The 20490-nt window shown below is 46.4% G+C and overlaps 1 protein-coding gene across 1 annotated transcript; it reads right to left on the reverse strand.

Moving 5' to 3' along the window:
- Positions 1-246: 246 nt before the first annotated feature.
- prkd1 (protein kinase D1) lies at positions 247-18471 on the reverse strand. Its single transcript, XM_053435417.1, has 20 exons — positions 18311-18471; positions 15363-15494; positions 15102-15271; positions 13528-13551; positions 12849-13059; positions 12092-12169; positions 11767-11968; positions 11537-11660; positions 11118-11195; positions 10580-10747; positions 10184-10295; positions 8514-8566; positions 4793-4865; positions 4443-4549; positions 3552-3713; positions 3324-3422; positions 2919-3079; positions 2384-2490; positions 991-1076; positions 247-474 (listed from the first exon to the last, which is right to left on the reverse strand). The coding sequence occupies exons 1-20, from the start codon at positions 18423-18425 to the stop codon at positions 247-249; spliced, it is 2490 nt and encodes an 829-aa protein (XP_053291392.1). The 5' UTR covers positions 18426-18471.
- Between the last annotated feature and the right edge of the window lie 2019 nt (positions 18472-20490).

Below are 20490 nucleotides of genomic sequence, written 5' to 3' on the forward strand. Positions count from 1 at the left end.
TTCTATATAAACTAGATAATAACTAGATAATAACAGGTCTCTGTATTTGTTTTCATTCATTCTTTAAGTTGCGGTGTTTTTCCAGGTCCAGGTATCAGAACTGGTTTCATGAAGGAGAGATCTCTACAATCGGAACATCTCTAAACTTCACTGGTTTGATCTTTTTCCTCCTGCTCCCTCTTCAGTTCATCTACTTCCTGTTTCCTCTGGTTGACCTCTGGTTGACCTCTGGTTGACCTCTGGTCCTCAGAGCTCACTGACCCTCTCGCTGAGGGTCTCCAGCTCCTCCTGCTCCTGGTGGCGCTCCAGCCCGTGGGCGGCGTCGCTGCGCGGGCCGTTGCTCAGGTGGGGGGGGAAGTCCAGGCCGCTGAGCTGGGCGTGGTGGAGCCAGCGCAGGTCATCGCTCTCGTGGGTGATGTAGCGCTCGTTCATCCGGGACTCCAGGTTCCTCAGGTCCAGCCACATCTGGTAGTCCTGGTGGAGAACACAGACACCCGGTTGGTCCTCCTGCCCGTTACGTTCAAGACAGTTTCATTATTTATTAATAAATCATTTTGTCAGAAGACACAACATATTCAACACTATCCTCACATTTGACAGGTAGAGATTAAACTACCATACAACTTATATGATGGTCCCCAGAGGATGAACTTAATCAGGCCTCAACAATCAGGTCCAGGAGATCACGAGTCTCAGTGAACTGTAGATTGGTTCAAATTATTAAAGTTCTGCAGAGTTAAAAAACTCAAAGTTTGTGGTAAATGAAGTTCCTGACGTCGTCAAAAGACATTAACAAATATCTGTATTTTCAAATTGAACCCTTTCGGTAAATGTTTGAAACCAGTATTTAGCGTATTTAATGTATTCATAACCCTCAGAGTTATTTAATTGAATTTAGTGTATTACTCTGTCCTAGGTTGAGTGTCCAGGTGATTCAGCTTCTTCTCAGTCTCTGTTGTTTCTCAGACATCTGATGGTTCTACACGTTACCTGGAGCCAGGGGTGACTGAGGGTCTTATCCACGCTGTACCTCTTCCTCATCTTCACCTGCAGCAGGTTGTTAATCAGGTCAATCACTACAAGGAGGGAAGGGGCAGGAGGAGGAAAGAAGGAATCAAGATAAAGGAAACAGGAAGAGGTGACGAGCGAGTAGAAAGTGAGGTAGAGCCACGAGGGGGGGGGGAGGATGTGGGGCTGTTCTCCCCCCCGCTCAACCCCCTGTGGTGAGGTGCCAGTCGGGGCTAATGAGCAAAGCTAACATGATGTTAACATTTCTTCAGGGGTCAGTGGTTTGAACAGCTCTGGGACCCGGGGCCCCTCAGGTCTGTGGGGGCCTCCATCGCTTGGTATTATGCACATGAATGGACCACCACATGAATAGACCCCCCCCCCCCGCCCCCCCCCTTTAGAATCTGTCTAAGTCTCTTTCTAAGAACTGCCTGGACTCTCAAATATTCCTCCCACACTTCTCAGGCCTGGGAGTCACATGACCGGCCTCTAATCTGCCAGGTCCTGTTTGTTCTGCAGTCGGGCCGAGCGATGGCGATGTCCGTCCTGGAAACCATCGAGTTCCCAGTGCGACAGTTCACTCACCCAGTCAGGCTCCGGATTGTACTGGTGAGATTTATTGTTGAATATAATATTTAATAAAAAACCGTACAGTTGTTCCTGGCCTTCAAATATCAGTGTATTTGTTAGATGGTAGATTTGTTAATGAATCTCTGTCCTGCCGATGAGTCACACTGGTTTAAATCCGTCAGCAGGACGACTCCAGCCAGCGCACAATTACATTTATAGACAATGACGACAACCTGACTCACGCAGCAGCAGACACACACATCACAATGTTCCTGTGCTGCTTCGCTACAAAAGCATGTTCACACTATTTTTATCTCCTGGAACAAATAATCAGACTCCTAAATAATCTGAGTCAATGTTTCAGTCATGGTGGGTTTTTATCACACTGAGGTTTCTTCAAGTCTTCATGTTGGTTTTAATTTTTAAACAAAACAGGCTGGCTCCTGATTGGTCGAGCTCCAGGTTCAGCTCCGCCCACATCAAGGATATTTTAGCTTAATGTTTGAACAATGGGAGAAAGTTGGGATATGTCGTCCATTTGTAATAACACATGTGATGTTGTTTGAAGGTTGTTGTTCTGGATCCAGATTCTGAGAACTGGATCTGCGTCTCTGACCCGAGTCCTGACCCGCTGCCCCCTGCTGGGACCAGACGCTACTGCATGTTCATCCACCAGGTGGCACCAGGTGGTAAACAGGAGTAATAGGAGACACTAAGAAGTCTCATCACCCCCCCCCCCCCCCCCCATGTAAAGTACCAGGCCTGTTTGAACTTCAAAGAGACGAAGCTCCTCCGAGTCACGAACCTTCCTGGGAGATCTTCTTCCAGGGGTGAGGGGGGTACATGAAGGCAGCGTTCTGGATCTGATCGTTGATGTCTTCGTCTTCATTGAACGGAAACGTCCCGCTGAGGCTGCAGGACACGGACACACACAGATATCTGCTGTTACAGGCCTCCACCCTGAGGGGTCAAAGGTCAAGAGTCACAGTGACCCTTAACCACTCGAATTAGCTCATCTGTGAATCTGAGTGAAGGAACTTTACAGGCCTGTTGTTTTAGAGATATTGTTTTCACAAGGCCGACATGTTCTGTTACGTGACTGTGACCTTGACCTTTACTCTTGACCTTTAACCACCAAAATACCATCAGTACATCCACGAGTCACTCAAGATGGTTCCAGAGAAAAAGCTACAAACAAACTCGGAGACATAAAGGTTAAAAAAAAAAGCAGAAGAGGAAGAGAAAGTGTAAAAATAATTATTTAAGATGAAGTAAAGTAGGTGAAGACGTCCGATCAGAACAGAGACTCTGAGTCAGTGACGGGTTCAGATCCCTCTCACCTCACGTAGACGATGACTCCGACCGACCACATGTCCAACGAGCGGTTGTAGCCCTTGTTCCTCAGGACCTCGGGGGCGAGGTACGCCGGCGTGCCGACCACCGAGCGCCGGAACGACTTCTCACCGATGATCCGGGCGAAGCCGAAGTCACAAAGTTTCACCTGAAGAAGAAGAAACACTCTGAACATCTGCCTCAGGATCTGACTTCTACTGTGGCAATGATCAGATGTAAGTTGACAGTAATATGATAATAATGATAATAATAATATCTAAAACGTAAATAACAATCTACTCTTGAGTCCGACACACACACACACACACACACAGACACACACACATACATACACACACACACACACACACACACACACACACACACACACACACACACACAGACACACACACCTGAGGGAAGGAGTCTGCAGACGCCAGCAGGACGTTCTCAGGCTTCAGGTCACAGTGGACGATGTTCTTGATGTGGAGGTGACGCAGGGCGACGAGGATCTGGTGACGACACACAAACACACACAAACACACACATACTGAACAAAGCAGTACAAACAATCATGGTTCAATCTGAATATGAATCTGTACAGGTCCCAGCTGGAGTCCTGTGAGCATGTGCTGGTTCACCTGCGTGACCAGGAACCTGGTGACCCTCTCCGGCAGGCGTCCCTTCTCACTGGACAGGATCATCTCCAGCATGTCCCCGTGGAGCTTCTCCATGACCACGAACACCCGCTCCGGGGTCTCGAACATGCAGTCCAGGTTGACCACGCCCGGGTGGTGCAGGCTCTGGAGGGACGAGATCAACAGCTCAGCTGCTGGGGGACACGACTTCACAGAGAGAGACAGGGGACACCTTCCTGCTGTGAGGAGACATCGCTGACCCCTGTCCCTCAGAAGTAGAGTGGTTGTCTTCCAACCAGAAGGTCAACAGTTTGAATCCCACTAGTATGAAACCACTGTGACGCCCCCTGGTGGTTCCTGAGCTGCTGCTCTGAAGCCTCAGTTTCACATCGTGTTCAGCGCCATCTTGGTTTTGTGAAACCAGAAGTAATTATATTCGGAGTAGGGGGTGGAGCTTGACTGAGAGCTGGAGGACACGCCCACCTACACCTGCCACCTGCACCCATTGGAAGGTACCAGCTGTCAATCACCCTGTGGTACCCCCCCCCCCCCCCCCCCGAGACAGAAACTCCTGAATATTTACTGATGACGTCACTTTCTATAGACACATTAATACTCACAACTCGATCGAGTATTGTTACTGAAGAAAGTTGATTCCCTCTGACAGCTCAGTGAAGTGAACAGTGTCTGATGTGCAGGTGTGTGTGGGTGTAGGTGTGTGTGTGTGTGTGTGTGTGTAGCAGCAGCTTCTGTCATCTGAGCAGCGCTGCAATATTACATGGATATCACACCCCCACAGTGCTGCTACGGTAATGAGGTCGTTCACGACAGGAAGTTTCACTCATTGCCGCTCTGTGTGTGTGTGTGTGTGTGTGTGTGTGTGTGTGTGTGTACCTGCAGTATGGCCACCTCGTTGCGCAGCTGACTCTCCTGTTTTGTGGGGAAACGCAGTTTGTCGATGATCTTGATGGCCACGTCTCGGCCGGACTTCCTGTGTGTACCTGCGTTCACATGTGTGTTTTTTTATTTTCAAGACAAAACTCAACTGAACAGAATTTTCCTGAGACTCTAAAACACAGCTTCGTACTTTCTTCTATGATTTCATGAGCATTTTGAATTACTGCAAATGAAGACAAAATATGTCATTGATCTAAAAGTGGCCCTGATATGATTTACATGTCTGAGTGAGTTCACTTCAGAAAATAATAAAAGCAGAAGCTGTTTGATGACGTGTTTCTCTTCACCTCCGTAGACGATGCCAAACTGTCCCGAGCCGAGAACCTCGTCGGGGAAGATCTGATACACGGAGTTGATGTCCTGAAAAACACAGAGACTCCCCTGAGAAGAAGTTCACAGCCATGGCTCTGTGGGTCGAGTGCACGGTAAACTCAAGGCTCTAAAGTTTGAATGTTACTGAAATGTTCCGGATGATTTCTGGAACCCGGACAATCTCCTGTTCTTCACATGAGAGACACTAACTGGTGTGAGCTTCTGTCTGCAAACAGCTGAGCATCAAACCCTGAGCTGAAGCTCTGAGTGGAGAACCAGTCAAGTTGTTTCACAGAGTTTCTAAAGGTCTTAAAAACAAGGACTGTTTAGTTTCCTCAGAAGCTGGATATTATTTTAAATACAGTGACAAATGTAATTAGCAGACAACTGAAATATCCTCTGTTGCCTTCAGGCTTCGATATGAAGTTTGTCACGATGTGAGTTGTCGGGGGGGATTCACACTCGTATGATCTAAACTGGGATGTTCACAGGAGCTTCAGAGGGTTTTAATGAAACCTGCAGCAAACACTGTCACTACCGCTGCTGCAGAAGAAATGAACTATGAATACACATCTGTTATCAGGCTCCATGTCGGGCTAATGTAACAAAACACTTTGAAATCCTCAGAGCTGTGTGACTGTGGAGCTGAGGTACTTCATTATCATTTCAAACCTGCAGGAGTCGAATGAACCGAGGTAACGATGTGTCTGGTGGATGTGTTAAATGAACACATTATATTATATTATATTATACTGCATAACATTGCATATTGCAATCAGACACTGTTCACTGTCTTGCCTCTTGTATTTCACTTTTTACTTCACTTTTTATATCTTTTATCTATTATATATATTTTAGTTAGATATGTTTATGTCTAAATAAATGTTACTTTGTATAAATATTAGAAAAAGGGAGTAAATAAGTAGTAAATAGTGAGTAAATATATATTGTATATTGTATACATATATATTGTTATATATGTGTGTTGTACTTATTGTGTTTTTATGTTTTTATGTTTCTATGTTCATTGTATGCACCAATAACCAGAGCAAATTCCTTGTAGGTGTAAACCTACTTGGCAATAAATACTTTCTGATTCTGATTCTGATTCTGATTCTGATATCCTCTTCATGCATCTGTCAGTGTTTTACCATCTTGGTGGTTTTTAACTTTATATTTTCAGCAGATTAAGGATTTTATATTTTTTATGCGTAGTTAAAAACCAGTTTGAGACGAGCAGTGGAAGCTGTGGCAGCTGAGGATGAGGAGGCTGAGACAGGTTGATGGAGAGTGGGTCCAACAGAAAGCAGAGTTTATGGATCCATCAGCCGGTGGAGGAGCTGAGGGAGAAGGTTTCTGAGGAGCAGAGCCTCCTGCTCCCCCCCCCCCCCCCCCCCCCCGGTGTGACTGATCTGCCACAGCTTTGACACCAGAAGTGCAAAATATTTTCTTCTTCACTTGTCTGCAATCACGTCTCCCTCTTCTCCCCCGTTAGCTGACAGCCTAATATCACACCTCAGGCAAAGAGGACAGAAATACAATATTATAACCCCCCCCCCTCCTCCCCCCTCTCCACGATCTCGCTGCCTAATTACCCTCCGTCACTATGGAAACCATTTGGCTGAGTGAGTAATCACAGTAATCTCCATCGAGGTGCTGGAGGACGTCCTCACCTTGGAGACGAGGTGCACGGCTGCATGGAGATGGCACTCGGCGTTCTCCGCACTTTATTTGCACGAGTGGAATTTGCGAAAAATGTGAGCGTCGTGTGAATCTGTGAGATGTAAACTCACAGAGCGATGGAAACGTCCTGATCTGAGACCAGTGATCTGAGACCAGAGATCTGAGACCAGAGATCTGAGAAGACCATTCATCAAATGAACGAGAGGAGGAACAAGATCTGACCAGAGATCTGAGAGAAACAGAGCAGCTCCTTCTCTTCAGTTTCACAGGTTATATCAGGTCTCTTCTCAGGTGCAGTACTCCACAGTACTCAACAGTACTAGGGTAATACAGTACTTCAGAGTACAACAGTACTCAACAGTACTACAGTACTCCACAGTTCTAGGGTACTACAGTACTTCCTAGTACAACAGTACTAAATAGTACTACAGTACTCCACAGTACCCCACAGTACTCCACAGTACTACACAGAACTACAATACTCCAAGGTACTCAACAGTACTACAGTACTCCACAGTACATCAATACTCCACAGTACAACAGTACTAAACAGTACTACAGTACTCCACAATACTAGGGTACTACAGTACTTCATAGTACAACAGTACTAAACAGTACTACAATACTCCACAGTACCCCACAGTACTCCACAGTACTACACAGAACTACAATACTCCAAGGTACTCAACAGTACTACAGTACTCCACAGTACTACAATACTCCACAGTACAACAGTACTAAACAGTACTACAGTACTCCACAATACTAGGGTACTACAGTACTTCATAGTACAACAGTACTAAACAGTACTACAGTACTTCACAGTTCTAGGGTACTACAGTACTTCATAGTACAACAGTACTAAACAGTACTACAATACTCCACAGTACCCCACAGTACTCCACAGTACTACAATACTCCACAGTACTCAACAGTACTACAGTACTCCATAGTACCCCACAGTATTCCACAGTACTCCACAGAACTAGGGTAATACAGTACTTCAGAGTACAACAGTACTAAACAGTACTACAGTACTCCACAGTTCTAGGGTACTACAGTACTTCATAGTACAACAGTACTACAGTACTCCACAGTACCCCACAGTACTACACAGAACTACAATACTCCACAGTACTCAACAGTACTACAGTACTCCATAGTAACCCACAGTATTCCACAGTACTCCACAGAACTACAGTATTACAGTTCTGCAATACTCTACAGTACTGCACAGTACTACTGTACTCCATACTAGTTCAAATGCACAAAATTAAAGTCTTCTTCTTCTTCTTCTTCTTCTTCTTCTTCTACTGTTTCATTCTGTCTCTACTTCCTGTGATTGGTCCCAAAGTCCAAACTATCCAACACACAGTTCACTTTGATCTGGATCCAGACCAACGGACTAAATGTAGTTTGGTCTGGACCGTGGTCTGAGGCAGCCGCACCAGAACCACAGGAAGACTGGAAACCCTTCAACATGCTGGTGCTGGTTTGATCCCAGTCAGTCCTCTCTGTGATGGCCTGACCCTGAACCCGTCACGGCCTCTGATAGAAAACGTGCTGTTGCTGTTTGACCTGTTGTCCTCATATCAACGTCTTTGATTGTCGCCTCTGGAAGGTTCACTGTTCAACGACCATGATTTCTCTTTGGAAGGATCATCACAGTGATTAATAGGATGTGTAGCTCCACCTCTCTGTACATATTCATCTAAACACTCTCGTATGTTTGCCTCCTTTGTGTTTTCCAGTCTTTTATCTTTCTTCTGAATCAAATGTTTAATGGTCACGATTCATCTTTAACTGGTTCCAGGATTAAATCTCCTTTTATAAGGATTTTTCTCAAATGGCAACAGAGAAAGGAGCCCGAGCTGAAATGCACTTCCTGAACCAGAGCTGTTATGAAAGTGGGTTTTCACTGTTACACTCACAGACTCACAGTTTACCTGAAAGACGTTAGTGTGTTTGTGAGTGTGAGTGTGTTTGTTTGTGTGAGTGTGTGTGTGTTCTCACCACGTTCTCCTGGATCTGACAGTTAGACACTGAAATGCTGATGGAAACTTCCTCTGTTGATGAGACACAAACGTGATCACAGTTAATAATCAACACACACACGCTGCTATAAGCAAATCAGTTCAACTTCACCTTTTCTTCATCTGTTAAACTTCTTCTCTGCATTTACTCCACTGAATTTACTCTGTGTATTTATACTGCGACCACAGCGAAGTGTTAGTCATCTTCACTCTGACGTTAGTGAGGCTCTGAAATACCTCCGATGGGTCAGTGTGGGCGTCGGCGGGCCTGAGAGTCGGCAGGATGAACATATTAATACCTGAGCTGGAGGATGATGATATAATGACATTTGTTCAGTTTCCTGTCAAACAGATTCTGTATCAGACCCTCGACTGCACAGACAGTGAAGTGTCCAGGTTCATGTTAGAGAACAGAAAACTTCCTCTACTCCCATTTTGTTTCTGCTTTACATTAAAAGCTGGAAATCTCATGTTATTGCCAAATGTTTGATAGCATATTCATATTTATCTTTAATCTCTCAAATTAAGTTCTGCCAGTTTGAACGAAGTTTGGCTGCACAACATGAGTTTGTATAGAGACTGAAAATAAGCTTTTTTAACCTCTGTCATAAACATAAACACAGATTTTGGGTTGTGTGAAACCGAAGGTCGCCGCCTGGGACAAAAGCTGAGGAATGTGTCGTGGGGTCCAAACAGAAAAGAACACAGAACTGTTGGATAATGTTTTATGAAAAGATGGTTCCACAAAAACAGAAGCAAAATACAGATGCACTTATTAAGTATCATCAGGAACAATAACCAGAGTCTAGATAAAGGTGGGTGTCATCTGCATAGAAAAGAAGTTTATCCAGAACAGAGCCTTGTGGAACTCCTTAATGAATATTCATTCTTACTGTAATGAAAGGTTTCGACTCGAGACAAAGTTACGACCTGACAGAAACGACTTTCCTCTGAATCCTAATCTGTCCGAACTATCAAAAAAGTGAGATCGACAAAACACGTAAAGGCAGTTTACCCAAGATTCAATGTAACGCAGAATTTACTTAATTTAATACAAACTCTTCACTTTTAGGGTCAAAATTGTTCTTGAGTTGAATAAAGATAGAACTTTGAACCCCTTGTTGATGAATGTCGCGAATTCGCATCTAACCCCATTCCGGACTTAATACTACACATACCAAGGAAGGTATTGGAAGAACTCTGCCGCCATCTAGTGGTCGGATTCGAAAATACATACTAGCACCTTGGGACTGTGCAGCAAAGTTATTTTGAGGTATTAAGCTGTAATTGAAATACTGTGATGATGGAACAGCAATGATTGAACAGAAACATATGTTTTTCAAGCAAAAGCAGCATCAATATAATAATCTACTAAATTTTTTTAAATTAAGGTTATGCCCCATTATGTTAATGTCGCTAATTAGCCTCACACCTGAATTTATATCTATTGTATATGCTATATTGAAATGAACAATCTCCTATTAATTTAGCATCTGTATCACAGCCAAAAACATAAATAATAATTTTTTTATATTATTAGAAATTAATTCAGGCATTAAGGGGTTAAAAAACTCAACATACAATGCCTGTGTAATAAAAGTACTGTGAGAGATTCAAAGTTCAGGGTTTTGTGCGTCAGCTGAGACTCACTGTGTCCACTGTGGTGAGAACCATGAGACACTCCCGTGGACACCGCCGGCATCAGAGCGTGCTGTATGGCCATCTCCCACATCCGAGCCACGTCCTGCCCCACGCCACTGACCTGAAAGCATCCGGCATCGAACAGTGAACACAGCAAAGAGCTGGAGGAGGAACACTTATATCCATATACATGTACACGTATGTATACGCACATCTCACTGGGTTAACCATGAGAGGAAGTCCTCTGTGATGTCATGGTGATCAGTTGTAATCATGTGGCCTAAGAGTGGAACATGATAACATGGGGTCGTACACGGGGGACGTCCATCAGTGATGTAGACACAACAGGGTCATGAACACAGACGGTGAATAGACACAGCGTCACATGACCTCGCTCCGTCTCACCAGGACGCTGCTGCCGCTAACGCTCGACTCCGCCCTCGACAGGTTCTCTCCCACGAAGTAAACCAGGGACGCCGTGGAGATCTCGAAGCAGTGAGGGTTGGAGCCATCAGGGAGCAGAGAGACGGTCCGGGCCGGTTCCAGAGACAAGATCTCTGACAGAGGGATCTCCTGCAGACAGAGGAGGAGGAGGAGCAGGAGGAGGAGGAGGAGATGAAGATGATCTAGAGCCAAAATCAGGAGATGGAGCCGCGGTAGTGAGGTCCTGCTGATACATACACTCGACCAATCAGGAGTCAGTCTAAGCTGTCAATTAACTAATTCAAACCAAACTTGTCAGAAATACATTTATTTAACAGCTCTTATGATTTGGGTGGCGATATGTTTTGACCCTTGGGGCCACCGTACCTCTGACTGGGGAGAAGCTTTGAGAGAGAAATGTGTTCACAGTAATTCAGTCACAGTTTAAACATGAAAAGTGAATCGAGCTTCTAGAGGAGCAACAACAACCAGGAGGGGGCGACGTCTGCGATCTTCTTACCTTAAAGTATTTACTCCCGGTGTCGTTCTGAAACAACGTGATGCATTTACTGTCCAACCGCCAGTAATGTCTTTTCCTCTGAAACACAGAGAAGAAGAGATGATCGTGAAAAGAGGAGACGGACAGAAGACGAGAGGAGGAAAGAGGAGGTGGAGAGAGAGGAGAGGAGGGAGGGGGAAACAGGCCTATTCCATATTTGTACTTTAAATTACCCACAATGCACAGCGACACTTTACTGTGGCACAAACAGTTGACGAGTACTTTCTTTAGTTTGGTCTGAGGAACCTTCACACCTGATATTCAGATTCAGACTAAACTGTGAAGTCTGAAGATCTGAAACAAACCAGGTGTTTGAGAGTTGTGCAGGTCAGACAGAAGGTGATTGACAGGTGATTGACAGGTGATTGACAGGCGAGTACCATAGTGTCTTTGCTGGTGCAGTGGACCATCCAACCCTCCTTCATCACGTTGCTGGTCTTCCTCTTTGTGTGTTTGACGGACTGAACCACTCGCATCAGAGGGATGTTGTTACTGGTGGACGGGCTGTAGGGGGCGGGACACATCACAACTTCAGATCTGTGTGTGTGTCTGTGAGTGTGTATGTGTGTGTGTGTGTGTATGTGTGTGTGTGTGCTTCGTGTCTTTGTACCTGATGGCCCGGTTGGACTCGTCCAGGTCGGGGTCATGAAGGTCGCAGAGGTCACTTTGCCCCGGGTCCAGCAACAGACCCCCCTCCGATGTCAGTGCCTCATCATTGTCGTCCAACAGGCCGCCGCCTCTGTCCATGTCGTGGTCGTCCATGCAACCCTCCGCCATGATGCCATCTGACTCCGCCCCCGGGCTAAGGAGCTCTAGGGAGCAAACCAGGAAAGTGAGGACGATCACACGTCAGGTTCACGATAGTGTTGGATTCACTCCCATTGTTCGATTGTTGTTTCTAGAGGTAAAGCTCAAACGACTGTGTTGAAACTTGCCTCCGTTCCTGGAGACTTCTCCGAGGCAGTTGTTCGGCACTTTGGGAGCACATCGCTTGTGACAGTTAAATTTACAATCTGAGGGAAAAGGAGAAGAGGCCTTAGTTCAGTGAGCAGGAAACAGCTGAGTGTCTCAAGAGGAAAGGTCCCTCGCTCCGTCTCTGGTTTCTGTTACCGAAAAGACAAAGACCTCACTCAGTCCACAAGGAGTTAGGTCTTCTGTTGTCTGGCCCACGGACTGTAAATGAAGATGGTTATAGAGCAGTGGAGTTGAAGCTAGAGTCAGAGTAGGACGTGAAACCACTGTTGGTCCAGAGGCTCTAGATCAGGGATGTCCAAGCTTCTTATCCCGAGGGCCACATACAGAAACAAATCCGAAGGTCTGGGCCACTCACACCACTGCGAGGGGGCGTGGCGGCGTTCTGAGGGACAGCTGGCAGGTCAGGGGTGAGTTTTGCGCCACCTAGTGTCTAAACTGAGAAGTGCAATACAGTGGACCATAGTCCATTACATTACATTTCATTTAGCTGACGCTTCTATCCAAAGCGACTCACAATAAGTGCATCAACCCCCAAAGTGCTATAAGTAGGAGCCATTTAAGTGCTACTAATATGTTAGTTTAAAAAATTGTTAGTACTTTTTTTTAATGCGGGCCAATTAAAAATGGATGGGGGGCCTCAGTTGGCCCGCGGGCCGTAGTTGGCCCCCCCTGCTCTAGGGGCTAGTTTAGCGTGGACATGTCGGAGGAGCCGCTCACCTTTACACTGCTGTCCCTGTCTGAAGAGGCCTTTCAGCAGCTTCTTGCAGTGCTGGCAGACGGTGGGTCGGGTGTACGAGTGGATGAGGAAGGTGTGAGGAACTTTGACCTTTGACAGAAAGATCTTGTCCAGTTCGATGGGGCGGCCGATGTGCGACTGGGAGCTGGAGCGACGCTCTCTACTGGGGAAGTACTCCAACTGGTTCTTCTGCTGCGATGAAGGAAGAACAGAAACACCAGAGGAGGAGCGACACCATCATCATCGTCATTAGACTCATTTTCAGGCGACTTGCGTTATGAGGAATGGTGAAATCAGGGTGAGGCTCAGTTTCCTGTGAATCATCAACTCAAAACAGGTCAAAGGAATCGGATCAGATCGTTGTCTTCAACCTCAAAACTACCGACACAGACACAGAATATGTATCTTTCTCTTTATCGCTTCCCTTTGAGTTTGAATCAGTTCTGGACTTTAATCAAACCTCTGATAAATTCACAATTATACAACAATAATGGAAAGAAAGACAAATCGACAAAGGGTCTGATATAAGTCTGATGGATTGTAAGCACATTGGACCTGATCGTGAAACTGGTCTCAACCAGAGGGTTTAAATAACTGCAGAATTATCATAATAACCATGTTATGATATGATCATATGATGGAGAACGTGGTGCTACTTACCTCCATGCTGGGGCTGACAGGAGACTGGACGAAGAGCGAGAAGAGAGACAGAGAGAAAGTTAAATTGGGATTCAAACGTTGTCTTTGACCAAAACAATCTCAGAACCTCAAAGTGACGCAAAATATTTAACAGTTTTGTCACCGAGTCAAATGTGTCAGTGATGTAAGACCCGAATGTTTACCTCACAGCCAATGAGATGCTGACTCAAGCCTGCCCCAAACAGGAAGTGTCCAATCACAGCTTAGCAACACAGCTGTGTACTGTCAGTGTTTGGGTCGAATATTTAGATCAGGGACTAATAAAGTTGTTTTGAATTGTTATTTGAGAACAATTATGTCAGTTTATTTTAACTGGTACTTGAGTAATATGTGATTATATAGAGTCATACGACTATTAGCCAAGTTAGCATTAGCTGAAGTTAATGAAGTGGCATAGCAGCAGAATCTAAGGGGGGCGGGGCCAATGTAGGATGTGTCCTGTGAGACGGAGCTGATGTAGGATGTGTCCTGTGAGACAGGGCTGATGTAGGACGTGTCCTGTGAGACAGAGCTGATGTAGGATGTGTCCTGTGAGACAGGGCTGATGTAGGATGTGTCCTTTGAGACGGAGCTGATGTAGGATGTGTCCTGTGAGACGGAGCTGATGTAGGATGTGTCCTGTGAGACAGAGCTGATGTAGGATGTGTCCTGTGAGACGGAGCTGATGTGGGATGTGTCCTGTGAGACGGAGCTGATGTGGGATGTGTCCTATGAGACAGAGCTGATGTAGGATGTGTCCTATGAGACGGAGCTGATGTGGGATGTGTCCTATGAGACAGAGCTGATGTGGGATGTGTCCTATGAGACGGAGCTGATGTAGGATGTGTCCTATGAGACGGAGGTGATGTAGGATGTGTCCTGTGAGACGGAGCTGATGTGGGATGTGTCCTGTGAGACGGAGCTGATGTAGGATGTGTCCTGTGAGACAGGGCTGATGTAGAATGTGTCCTGTGAGACGGAGCTGATGTAGGATGTGTCCTATGAGACGGAGGTGATGTAGGATGTGTCCTGTGAGACGGAGCTGATGTGGGATGTGTCCTGTGAGACGGAGCTGATGTAGGATGTGTCCTGTGAGACAGGGCTGATGTAGGATGTGTCCTGTGAGACGGAGCTGATGTGGGATGTGTCCTGTGAGACGGAGCTGATGTAGGATGTGTCCTGTGAGACAGGGCTGATGTAGGATGTGTCCTGTGAGACAGAGCTGATGTAGGATGTGTCCTGTGAGACGGAGCTGATGTAGGATGTGTCCTATGAGACGGGGCTGATGTAGGATGTGTCCTGTGAGACGGAGCTGATGTAGGATGTGTCCTGTGAGACAGGGCTGATGTAGGATGTGTCCTGTGAGACAGGGCTGATGTAGGATGTGTCCTGTGAGACGGAGCTGATGTAGGATGTGTCCTGTGAGACAGAGCTGATGTAGGATGTGTCCTGTGAGACAGAGCTGATGTAGGATGTGTACTATGAGACAGGGCTGATGTAGGATGTGTCCTGTGAGACGGAGCTGATGTAGGATGTGTCCTGTGAGACAGACTGACCAGTAGCGCCTCGTCGGTGTAGTGGGGGGGTGAGGGCTCTGCGGAGAGGGGGCGGCCCATGTTGATCAGCCCCCCCGTCAGGGAGATGTTGGACGGCCGACGCCGCCGCACCCCGCTGCAGTTGTTTGGGATCTTGAAGGCACAGCGCTTGTGATAGTTCAGACCACAGCCTGGACAGAAAGAGACGAGAGGACAAGATGTGATTCAAGCATTTCAGTCTCTTGAACACCAAAGTGCCTCGGCCGGTGAGTCCTCTCTTACCTTCACACTTGAGTCCCTGTCGGACGAGTCCCCACAGCATCTCTCCACAGTGGTCGCAGAAGGCCGGCGCTCGGTACGAGTGGACAAACAGACAGTGGGGACGGATCTGGAAGTCCTCCACTGTGGCTGAAGCTGCAGAAGGATTTCAAGAAGAGGTTTGGTTACAGGTGAATTCTCCAAACACACCAGTGCTGCTTCCAGACCTGAGCTGCTGGATCTCAACCTCCTGAGAGGACGACTGGACTTCAGCAGCACACAAGACAAATGCTTGGTTTATTTCAAAGAGCTCTTTTTTGTTTGTATAAAAAAAATTACAGCGTTGTGTATATCTGCTTTCAGACATAAACTGAAGTCCTGACATGTTACTGACGTGTTCCTCACATGTTCCTCACATGTTCTGTCTGTGAGAACAATGTCTGAGTCAGTGTCTCTGGACATTTTCTGGATCTTCTTCTGCAGCCTCCTTGTAACATGTGTGGAAGCTTCCCAGTGAGCGAGTGGACGTGTTGATGAGGTTTCTAACACGTGACGTGAAACTGGAAGAACATAAACATCTCAGGATGAAGAAGAGGAGCCGGACACGTAGAAGACGAAGTCCACTTGGAAACACGAGGAGATTCCAGATCTTTTTGTGATGAAAGCCGACGTTTCTGAAAAATGTTGGTAATAAGTGTAAAAAGTGATTTCAAACAGACGTAGTTTTTAAAGCTACTCGCTGACAAGCAGCTGCTGGTGTTTGGAGGGGGGGGGGGTTGTGGCTGCTGGGCTGGTGCCCATCATGACCATCAGAGCCCAAACATCCAGCAGCTGTTTTCACAAAAACCCAGCTGGTCTCCCACCGGCACCAAGAAGTCCTGCTGAGAAACTCACAACACGAGGAGGGAGTGAACTGGGCTGTGTCACAGGAAGTCGCTGCTTCACCTCTGAACCTGTTTCCTCTTTCTCCAGGTTTAAGGTCAGAGGTCAGAGGTGGGTAGGTTAAGGTTAGGGTTAGTCGTGACCTGGTCCTGGTTAAGGTCAGAGGTGGAACCAGCGGATCTTTGCAGAATCAGTTAAACCGGAGACGACACCTAAAAGAGAAGTTCAGTGTCGGTTCAGAGATTTAAGAACCCCCCCGAGTTTCCCCTGGACTCTCCAGAGCTGGAGAGAGAGAGATGAGAGGAGGAACATCAACACAGCAGCGGAGGGAGAGAGTCATGAATGGGTTGTTCTGGGTGTTTTGTAAATGTTGTGGAGGAACGAGAGGCTCTCAGCAGGCGCAGAGGCAACCGAGTGCTTGGTTGGTTGGCCGGCAGGCTTGGCAAAGCATGCTGGGTAGTTGGGGAAACAGTTTTGCTCCATTCCTCTTGTTTTTCTGCCTCTCTCTCTCTCTCTCTCTCTCTCTCCCTCCCTCTCTCTCTCTCTCTCTCCCTGTGCTCTGGTCCTCCAGCAGAATGCAGCTCTGATTAGACATTCTGCTGCAGGAAATTACCAACATTTATTCAAATTATTGTTTATGCCTTTTGTTTGGAGGAGCAACGTGCGTTTGAAAGTGTGAACGAGCTCCCGGACTGTTATTATATGCTTCAGAAAATAACATGACTGTGTGTGTGTCCGTGTGTCTGTGTGTGTGTCTGTGTGTGTGTGTGTGTGTGTGTGTGTGTGTGTGTGTGTGTGTGTAGGTAGACCCTGTCTGAATATAAACGCCTGTGTTTGTGTGTGTGTGTGTTCTCTGTGTTGGAATTAGTAGCGTTGAGGAGCCCCAGCCGTTGACTTGTTAACCCACAAACAGAAAACAAACACTGTGTGTGTGTGTGTGTGTGTGGGGGGGGGGGTATGTTGTTCTAAACTACATTAATCATGTTTCAAGCTCAATAAATTAACAACAGATTCACTGTATTTCCTCTGTTTAACAGTGAGGAATATTGACATGTGATGATTGACAGCTGCGACTGACTCATGATTGGTCGATCGTGTATTAGTGGGACGTCGATAACACGCCTCCTCTAAACCATCACTACTTCCCAGTGTATGGATACAAATAGGTAAGATCAGCGTTTATGTTCTTCCTCATCATCTTCCTCATCTTAGTATTTTTTCCCACTCGTTCTTCGCACTCTTTTTCCCTCCTTCCTCCTCTTCATCCTCCACCTCCTCCACCTCTCCTCTTCTGCTCCTCTTCATCCTCCACCTCCTCCACCTCTCCTCTTCATCCTCCATCAGGAAGCTTGTGTTGAAAACACGTTTGTTAACGTCTCTCTGTCGATCTCAGAGACGGCTGAAGTGTGAAGGAAACAAACAGGAAATGAACCTCTGTGTTGTGTTGTAACAGGAAGTGTTGTGTTGTAACAGGAAGCACCAGTCAAGAGAAGTGGTGAAATAAAACATCCTGAAAAATGGGACGTGACGAGTTCACTAACGATTTAATTTTTAAATAACCATTTCACTCTTTTTCTCTTTATTCTCTAGCAAATCTACGCTTTTTTAAGCTTTTAGATTTTATTGTTATTATAGAAAAAGTGAAGAAAAAAGTGAGGAAAGCAACACTATTAATTAACACACACACTCACACACACTCACACACACACACACACACACACACACACACACACACACACATCACTGGTTGGTGGCGGTGAGAGGAAATTGGAAGCAGCAGCTTTTAGAGCGTTAGCGTGAACACCTGCGTCCTGAGCTGGACGAGAGCCAGAGAGACGAGTCGGCATCGAACCATCGTCACACATCTGGAGACTGTCCGCTCCGCCTCGTCCGTCTGCTGCCACAACCAACCAAGGAGTCTTTGTTTTACCCAGAATCCATCTGTGACGCCAGCTGTCTGATGGTTAGTGGGCGACATGTAGCCAGAGGTGAACAGGTCAGGAGAGAGAGGAGCAGGTGGAGAGAGAGGAGGAGTTGGAAGGTGACGTAGTAAACGACCAGCCCCTCCCACCTGTGATGTCACCGCTCACCTGACAGCACCGCCTCCACCAGGTCTCCCTCCTGGATCTGAGCGGCCGAGCGCAGCAGCTGCAGAACGTTCTCCGACGTCGGGTCATGGCGGAACAGCAGGATCTTCTCGTACATCCCATAGAAGCCACACTCTGGTAACTGGAGAGCGAGAGAGAGAGAGAGAGAGAGAGAGAGAGAGGGAGAGGGAGAGGGAGAGGGAGAGAGAGAGAGAGAGAGAGAGAGAGCAGAAGAGTGAATAGTGAATACCGACAGGTTGACCCGACACAGGAAACCAGCCACAGGAAGTGAAGACGAGCGACGTGGCTCCACTTCCTCCTGTTGAACAAGAATAATGTTAAATATCCCAGATCCAAACGCTGCCATCTTCTGACGTCACGTGGTACCGAGGAGGCGGAGACCTGTCGGCCATCTTTATTTACAGTCCATGATTTAGACAGTTACAGTGTGATGTCACAGAAACCAGAAGTATTTAGTTTTAATTTAGATGATGTTTGATCACATGATAAAAATCTGAATGTGCTGCTTGTGTTCGTCAAGATGGTGTCAGAGGAAAGAATAAGGAGATGAAGAGGAAGAGGAAGAGGAAGAGGAAAGAATAGGAAGAGGAGAGGAGAGGGAGAGGGAGAGGGAGAGGAAAGAATAGGGAGAGGAGAGGAAGAGGAAGAGGAAAGAATAGGAAGAGGAGAGGAGAGGAGAGGGAGAGGGAGAGGGAGAGGAAAGAATAGGGAGAGGAGAGGGAGAGGAAAAGGAAAAGGAAGAGGAAAGAATAGGAAGAGGAGACTAGAAGAGAGGGAGAGGGAGAGGAAGAGGAAGAGGAAGAGGAAGAGGGAGAGGAAGAGGAAAGGGTAGAAAGAGGAGAGGCACAGAAGAGGAAGAGGAAGAGGGAGAGGACAAGGAAAGGATATGAAGAGGAAGAGGAGAGGCACAGAAGAGGAGGAGAGAAAGAGGAAGAGGAAGAGGAAGGGATAGCAAGAGGAGAGGCACAGAAGAGGAGGAAGAAGAGGAAGAGGGAGAGGGAGAGGAGACGAGGAGACAGACAACAAAAAGTAGGAGAACATGATAAGACTACACTCACACTCATTAGACCTTCACCTCTCTCTCCCTCTCTCTCTCTCTCTCTCTCTCTCTCTCCCTCTCTCTCTCTCTCTCTCTCTCTCTCTCTCAGCCGTCCACACGTCACACACACACACATGTTCTTCAATACGCATGTGTGTGTTTTTCTGTTTTTGTGTGTGTGTTTTTGTGTGTGTGTGTGTGTGTGTGTGTGTGTGGCGTCGCCATTGTAGCGCATCACTCTTGTTGTCATGGCAGCGAGAACTCAAGGCTGCCTCCTCCTCCTCCTCCTCCATCGCTCTCTTCCTCTATTCTTTACTTGAGCTCGGCCATCGCCCCGCAGGGCATCATGGGTATTGCAGGAACAGGTCCTCAGTCCTGTGACCTTTCCGTTTTTGGTTTTACTTTTCTGAGTTTCGTCATCTGTCTCTTCCTGTGAACTTTCTGCTCAATATCTGGTTATGTTTCCTGTTTTATTTTTGAAATGTGGGTTCTGCTGTGATTCTACTTCCTGTCAGTTTCCTGTCTCACTTGTTTTTACAGAAGCTGCCGCTCACTGATCTGGTTCCTGTTGCTTTGGTCTGGATTCTCACTTTCTTACTGTTTCTTGACTCGTTTCCTGTTTGAGACGAAGAATCTCTCAACTTCAGATATACTTTGATGTGATATCAATGATATATTTTTTTAGATATTACAATTATTCATAAATTTCAATAAATTGCGATATCCCTATCTCAATAAATGTAGACTTATCGTCCAAATGAGGAATAAAACCAATATCTGAAAAACCAAACGCCGTTTACCTCACATACATCAAATATTAGATTATTAACAGATTATATAAAGTTCTGAATAATACTGAAACGTTAGTGTGTCTGTGATTGACAGGCGTCGACTGAAAACCCTCTTTTCTTAAAACTCTATTCACAGTTTTTCTTTTGGATGAATTTGAATCTTCATCTTTCAGCTGCAGCTTGAGACATGACGCTCGTCCAGCAGCAGTGACGTCTGTCCTCAGAGGACAGAGAGCCCTCACCATGACAACAGGACATGCTGCATGATGCCGTTTGTAAAGCTGTGTGTGTGTGTGTGTCTATGTGTGTGTGTGTGTGTGTCTGTGTGTGTT

Source organism: Pleuronectes platessa, chromosome 11, assembly GCF_947347685.1.
Source record: "Pleuronectes platessa chromosome 11, fPlePla1.1, whole genome shotgun sequence".
Lineage (NCBI taxonomy): Eukaryota > Metazoa > Chordata > Actinopteri > Pleuronectiformes > Pleuronectidae > Pleuronectes > Pleuronectes platessa.